The sequence below is a fragment of the Semicossyphus pulcher genome, unplaced genomic scaffold (genome assembly GCF_022749685.1).
Source record: "Semicossyphus pulcher isolate SPU_LCO1_2020_fin unplaced genomic scaffold, fSemPul1.0.p SCAF_3, whole genome shotgun sequence".
Taxonomy (NCBI): domain Eukaryota; kingdom Metazoa; phylum Chordata; class Actinopteri; order Labriformes; family Labridae; genus Semicossyphus; species Semicossyphus pulcher.
This window is the reverse complement of record NW_027211704.1, coordinates 33,794,927-33,802,500: the sequence shown is the minus strand read 5'-3', so window position 1 is coordinate 33,802,500 and position 7,574 is coordinate 33,794,927. Positions and strand designations below refer to the sequence as shown.

At 47.1% G+C, this 7,574-nt stretch overlaps 1 protein-coding gene across 1 annotated transcript in view; it reads left to right on the top strand.

Annotated features, from left to right (window-relative positions):
- Positions 1-7,317, top strand: part of rbpjl (recombination signal binding protein for immunoglobulin kappa J region-like) — a 27,788-nt gene extending 20,471 nt beyond the window's left edge. The window contains exons 9-12 of the mRNA XM_069677428.1: positions 851-991; positions 1,074-1,229; positions 1,440-1,543; positions 7,017-7,317. Of these exons, the coding sequence (XP_069533529.1) occupies positions 851-991; positions 1,074-1,229; positions 1,440-1,543; positions 7,017-7,317 (702 nt within the window). The remainder of the gene's footprint in view (positions 1-850; positions 992-1,073; positions 1,230-1,439; positions 1,544-7,016) is intronic.
- Positions 7,318-7,574: the final 257 nt, after the last annotated feature.

Here is a 7,574-nt window from a genome sequence, read left to right as displayed (position 1 = left end):
CTCACAGATGTGTGTCTGTGCAGGTGTTACATAACCTGCTCTTGTTGTTGAGCCGATCCTTCACTTTAAGTTGTATTTAGAGAAACCTCTCAGCAGAGTCCTTCACTATTCGCTGAGCAGACTCTTTCTCCGTCCCTCCTAAACTGCTGTCATAACAAGCTCAGCTGCAGGAGCGGGTGGACGGCGAAGGTAAATCTGCACACTTCACGTCTATATGTTTTTGCAGCCGAGGCCTTTTCCCGCTCGGTTTGTTTAAAGACTCAGAAATTCTTCCTGCTAAAGCGTTTGCGTGTCGAGTAGCTCGGCTCGGTCGTTGGGTTGCGGTCGCCGTTCAGGGACTGAAGCAGAGGTTCAGCTGGATCAGCAGCCGTGGAAAGATCTTTAAATATTCTGTGTGGAGCAGTGAGGGGTCTGTCTCACTGTGTTCATATGTAGGATTAGAGCTCAAGGCCTGAAGGTACCGGGCGGCGTTCAGAGGCAGACCTCCAGCGATGCACAGGGAACCTTTCGCTGCCTCTGTCAGCTGCTTGTCTAAAGTGTGGAGCTGCCTCACGTCTGATTCACACAGTGTTAGATGTGAAGACTGGGTATCCTGCAGGGTCACTACTGACAAGACTACAACCAGATTCCTGTTGAGATTATTTCCCATCAGAAGAAAGAAAGAAGAAAAACTGCCTGATGGACCGGAACCAACGCTTTGGCCACTCCGGTCCGGACTGAACGTTTTGTGCCTTTACACGATTCTATAGAAATCAAAACAATAATTTCATGATAGAAAATATCATCTTGATTATTCAGAAGAAATTATTTTTGGAGATCTGAAAGTCTAGGATTTAACTTTCCCCTCCAGGTGATCCGCAAAGTCAACAAGCAGCACGCCATCTTGGACGTGGACGAGCCGGTGTCTCAGCTTCACAAGTGCGCCTTCCAGTTCAGAGACAATCCACACGCTTACCTGTGTTTGTCCAACGACGCCATCATACAGTACCAGGTGAGAGTCCCTCCCCCTCTCCATCCCCCCCCTCCTCTCCTCTTTCTTTTACATATCTCCTCCATCCTTCCCGTCCCTCCAGGCTCCGTCCAGCCTCAGAGACCCAAGCAGAGTGGTTCTGAACGATGGATCCTGTTGGACCATCATTGGAGTGGAAGCAGTGGAATACACCTTTAATCAGGGCCTGGCCTGCATCCAGACGCCAGTGACTCCTTTTCCTGTTATCACTGGGTTAGAGGTGAGTTACACCTACAGACAGATACTGACACACACACACACACACACACACACACACACACACACACACACACACTCTCTCACAGAGACTCTCTCAGTTTGCTTCTTGTATGTTTTCTGATTAGTTATAAATCAGAAAACAAAAACATCCCTGCAAAGAGGCCCGAGCCGTGAAAAGCCACCGTACTGTTCCTGCTGTGTGTTCCTGCAGGTGAATGGTGGAGGACACGTTGCCATGCTGGAGATCCATGGAGAGAACTTCAGCCCTCATCTCAAAGTCTGGTTCGGCAACAGCGAGGCTGAGACCATGTTCAAGTGAGTTCAGAGGAGACGGAAAGAAAGCTTGAGAGAGGAGAGAACAGAGATTTATTAAAGGCATTATTTAAGTTTATAGTGCGAGAAATGTCCGCACAATTTCAGGACAACTTCAGGACATTCAGATCCAACCATTTCCCGGACTTTCCTCTCACATGTCCCACACAGCCGGAGATCGTCAGTGTCAGACACGTTCTAGAAACTCAGGTGAGGGGGGCGTCGGTGTAGAGCGCGCAGGAGGAGAAGGAGACTTTAATAATGGCGACTGTGCGATTATTCCCTCTAAAAAAACACAGAGGTTTGAACTATTCCTATATCTATTTTTGCGCAATATTTCCACAAGAGGACAAACCAAGACGAGAGACAAACTTATGTGCAAAGATACATTTATTTAACAGAAACGTGCCTTTTAAAACGTAATTTTCCTACACCTGCAAAATAAACAAATAAAAGGTAACAGCAGAACGGACATGCAGCGCTCCGAGCGAGCTGTGCTGTGCAGGTACATTTATTAAAACATAAACATACCTGCACCTGTCTGTTGTGCTGGAGGTGAGAATCTCTCTCTCTCCGGCCGGGCCGAGATTTCAACGTATAAAGTGACGTGTGCATTCAAAGATGCTCCGTAATCAAGAGAGTGCCCGCGAGAGACAGCCGCGGTCGTGCATCGAGTATTCATTTGAATAATCGGATATATATATTCAGACAGCCCTGTCTGTGAGTATAGCATGCACTGAGGGGCTTTAACTGACTACATTTACCATCAAAACTGATTGGACATGCACATAAAAGGTTGCAGAATTCCCTTTAAGCTGAACCAACAATTAAAAGTGACCGACAGACAAAAGATGGATGAGCAGAGAGGAGATTCAGAGGGATGTGAAGAAGAGACTGTAGAGGAGACGAGTGGGAGACAAAGGGACTCAGGAGCTAAAAGAGCTTTAAGGTAACGTACAACAATAAACCTGTAGCTGCCAGCGAGAGTTATAAAGCTAATCAAAAATCTAATCGACCCGCGCCTGATTGTTTTCGGAGCACATGTATCCGTGTTTCTAGTTTTCATGCAATCATCTGTCACGACTTTTTTCCTGCAAATATTTGACCCAGAAACCAAAAAGGAGGGAAGAAACATAAACACAGGTCTATTCAGGAGCGTACAGTCGAATATTACCTGCAGACACTCACACAACAGTTGTATTTATACTTTTACTGGCTGCTGCTCTGCTGTCTGGAGGCCTGTAATAGCTGCTGCAGAGCCGGGGGGCGACGTGGGAAAAATACTCAGTCACACTTTTTAACGTGTTGTTCACGTCTCGATAAACATCTGAGGAGAGGGAGCACATATTCTAGATTTAGTACTAATGAACGAAAACGTTTCTTTATTATCTGTCGTCGGTTTACAGAGTCAGAGCTGTCATCGTTCTGTACGTTTGCCTGGATCCTGTTTTAAGGTCTATTTCAAAGATCAGTTCAGGAGGCCTTATTCTTTTATTCATGTCTGTTTCGTGTCGGCCGCTCTCTCGCTGTTCCTCCTCAGAGGCACCAGGTGCAGAGCCGAGCAGCACAGGGGCCAAATTAAAGTTCTAGTCTTGTTAAGGTGAGACTGTTTCAGGTCTGTGAAGCCGGCTGCTCATAAAAGTTGGCCTAAATATGAACGTTTTTATGGCACATGAAGTGGCACTTCCACACTGAGTGTTATGCAACAAAGCAGGTTTAAAGTTATATTTCAGTTGACCCAGAATGTTAAAAGCCGTTATTTTGCTGTTTGTGGAGGAATTTTAATAAAAGACAACAGACGTGCGGACGCGTCCGTCCAGCTGAAGTGTGTTTTAGGAAAGATGTCGGATCTTCTGTGGGGACGGATCCAACTTGAAATGAAATGCAGCTCATGTCAAAGAACGTTACGAGGCAGTGTGTCGTTCCTGAGGGAAGCTTAGCTGGGACTGTGAGCCTGGCGCTGTCTGAAGGCAACACAATCTGTGTCCCAGAACCGGAAGGAAAACCCGTCCAACACTCAGAACAAGCCCCGACAGAACCAACAGGTCCAACAGCATCTCTGTCCAAACTGTTGCAAACATTAAAGTTCAGCAGATTCCTCTCTAACAGTTCTGTGATAACGTTTCTGACACGCTTGTAAACCGCTCACCCTCTGATGTTCTGAAACAGAGTTTTGATCTCTACTGACGGGCAGGTCGGCGCTGTGTCGGCGAGGTTGTTGACTGGTTAGCATGAATTGTTTGGTTTGTGTGTCGGGTTAGCTGGCTCCATCACCGCAGATGTCATCACTAAGGGTCTGTGTCCTCGAACGCCCCTGACCTCAGTTTCAGAGCACTTCTCAGCGGTGATCACTGTTGCTAAGTTACGAAAGTTGTCTGCCGGCCCTTCCGTTTCCCTAGTGATCGTTAGGTCTGTTTTAAATCGCTCTGTATGCTTCATATGAGCTTTTATTCAAGGAGATTTTACAACAAAACAAACAATGTAAAGAGTCGTGTCCTGGCGTTAGCAGCAGCTCTACACCTGGAAATTGTGCCCTCAAAAAAACAAAAGGATTAGCTCTCCTCCGCCATTGTTGTTGTTGACAAAGTTGATATCGGGAGTCCCACCCCCACTTGATTTTGATTGGTCGGTGAGGGAGAGGTGACATTGACGAGCGTGGCGGTGTTCAAAAGTTTAACTATTTTCAACTGAGAGCGCAGCGACAAAAAAAAGCTGACGCTGAGTTTTACGCTGAAAACGCTGAACTGCATTGATTTGTATAAAACTAGCTGCCAGCGCAAAAAGCACCGTTAGTGGACACAGGCCCGAAGTCAATCAATTCTTATCTATACAGCAAATCATAGCAAAAAGACACCAACATGGTGAGACTCAACATGAATCCACCACGAGCAACAAAAACTTCCTCTAACAGGCGGAAACCTCGAGCAGAACCAGACTCATGGTGAGCACACATCTGCTGCCATTTGACAGATATTATTTGTGTAATTTACAGGCAAACTAGTTCTTCCAGGGGCTGCACGGCGGTGTAGTGGTTGACACTGTACCCTCACAGCTACAAGGTTCCTGGTTTGAATCCCGGTTCAGACGTAGTGTGGAGTCTGCATGTTCTCCCCATGCATGAGTGGGTTCTCTCCGGGTACTCCGGCTTCCTCCCACAATCCAAAGACATGCTCGTTACGTTCATTCGTGATTCAGGTGTGAATGTGAGTGTGAAAGGTTGTCTGTCAGCCCTGTGATTGAGGTGATCAGTCCAGGGTGTAACCCCGCCTCTCGCCCAGTGACAGCTGGGATAGGCAACAGGATACGCGGTAATGCAAACCGCAAACCTGGTGACGAGAATCTTTCGAGATCACTAATTCATGTTGTATCTTGTTTTTTTATTTTCTTGAGCAATAGATAAATCACTTGGTCTATTCAGGATAAGCATTTCAATCAGGACGTCTTTATGTATTTAAGAGGGGCAGTGAGGCAGAGAGCAGGATAGGATACCCCCCACTGGTGGTGGCGGTGAAGGATGGAGCAGGATGTGATGAGGACGTCTGAAGAGCTGAACATGGACACTGAAGAGATGGACTGGAGGGTAATGGGCTGGAGGAGGGTCGCAAAGATCCAGGGAGGAGCTCAGCTTTACTCACAGCGAACAGCCCTCTCTCTAACTCTCGTGTGGGAGTCTTCATGTTACAGAGAGACTTCAGGCGTCTCCTCTCAGAATCTCCTCTGACGCACCCCGAAGCCTCTCTGACGTCAGAGCCCACCTCAGAGCCCACACCTGAAGTGCCGAGGCATCGTACGTTGGGCTCTCTGGCTCCGGCACATTTTCCTCCCATCACCAGCAGCTCAGCGAGGAGGAAAGACGTATTTATGTAACACAGTGGTCCACAATGTGCTGTTTGTGCGAGGAGCTGCTGGAGTTAGACACATGATCGCACACCGCCATGAGAGCCGGAGGTGTGGAGCCGGCTCGGGTGAAATGAAGAGCTCTGACAGTCTCTGCTGCTGTGAGGGTTTCATATCAGCCACAGATTCATGTTTAGTCTGGCACTTAACCATCTAATTATCTACTTCCACTGTGTATTTTCTCTCGCTTCACTGTTGTTGCTTTTGTTGCTGCTCACATTTCCGTTCTGTGAAGTCTTAAAACAAAACCAACAAACGGCAGATTCTTCTAAATAATCTGCTAACTCTTTTCTTTGGCTGTTTCTGTGTTTCTCTTTGCACGTTTCATGTCCGTGTTGACTCGGCCTCGCCTGCCTGATTTACTTTGGAGCATTTTGTAGACTTTAAAAGTTTAATGAGGGATTCTTCACTTAATTCAGGGCATTCTGAATCTTTTAGATTTGTTTTCTCTTGAGCAGCTTCGTTTGAACTGGTTTGTCATTTTAATTCAAGGTGGAAGTTAGGCTGGAGATAAACTTGCTTTACAACCTTGTGTTCACGTACACAACCGCCTGCATCATGAACGTAACTGTTCACGTACTTGTCTCTGCACTGCGCGTGTTACTAGAGGATACCTCTAGAGGGCGCAGCAGAGAGCTCAGGCTGTATGCAACTACCGTATGTGCGGGATGTAAACAACAGATATGGCGACTCTCAAGGAGGTCACTGTGATGTTCATTCTGAGATCACAGCAGAAACAGCTTCTGTGTGTTCGGTGGACAGAACTCACTGTCTGCACCTTCTCTGCTCCGTCTCTCCAACATGTTCCTCCGTGCACGGACTTAACACTCCCGGACTTGTTCCCATTTAGTTTTACAGGTTTCCACGTCGACTTCTCAAACAGAACTTATCTGTCTGCAGCTGTTTGACAGGCATGTTTGTCTCTGTGCAGCGGCAATGACACATCGTACAGATGTGGATCATTGAGGACTTGGTCTATCAGCTTGTCTTCAGGACTTGTCCCTGCTGCTGTGTTGACCCTGTTACACCCCCTCTACCTCTACACTGCCCCCTACTGTTCATGTGCAGACTGCATCTCACGCAAAAGTAGTTAATTGTTGAGGACGTGCACAGCCGACGCTCCAAACAGACACAGGGAATGTGGGGCAGCCATCATGCGTACGCGAAGTAAATCTCCGGCTTAAGTCACACAAGTTTCAAGTCTTAACCTTCAGGTCACAAGCGAGCTACTGTGGTTAAAATCAAGCAAGTCAAGTTGTGTCCCTGCTATAAATTGGGCAAATCACAAGTCAAGTCATACAAGAAAGTGGTCTGTAAGAGTTGAGTCATTTCTTTTTACATTAATGTAAACTGTAGCTGTCTAGCTAGCCCGCGTACACGTTGTATAACTTGAGCCTTGGACCACAGGACTTCAGGGGCATTTAAACCTCAGTTTAATGGTTTCAGTGTCGAGGTTAAACTCAGATGATCGGGTTATGGGAGGAGGTTATAGATGCAGTATTGATGTGTAGTATTGTTCACTGAGAAGATAAAAGATGTTTTCCAGGTGTAACTTTCTCCTCCTCGTTTCTCCTCTCAGGTCTCCTAAATCTCTGCTCTGCGTCGTTCCTGACGTCTCCGTGTTCTCCGAGGGCTGGCGCTGCCTGCGGCGCGTCATCACCGTCCCGCTGTCCCTCATCCGATTGGACGGCCTGATTTACCGCACGCACTTCAGTTTCACCTACACCCCCGAGCTGCAGCCGCCGGCGTCCGTCCGAGGAGCAGCGGGAGGAGGGAAGAGAGAGGGAGGGATGGAGGGAGAGCAGGGGGACGACGTCCTGTTGGAGACCATCCACCAGGAGTTCACCAGAGCCAACTTCCACCTGTTCATGCAGACTTAGCTCACATGCTGACAGAGTGACGTTATCACTGATCACTGCGAGAAACTGATTGATTCTAGATCAATGCTTGTCCCATGTCAATGTGTAAAATATGATCCATTCTAGGCCGCAATATTTAAAATGTGATCATGTTTAATGCACAAGAACAGTCCTTCAATATGCTGAAAAGTTTGACCAAACAGAAAAGCTGTTACAAAAATAAAAGTGTGTTTTTAGCACAATCTACCGAACACAGAGAGAATTCTGGATGATTCTTT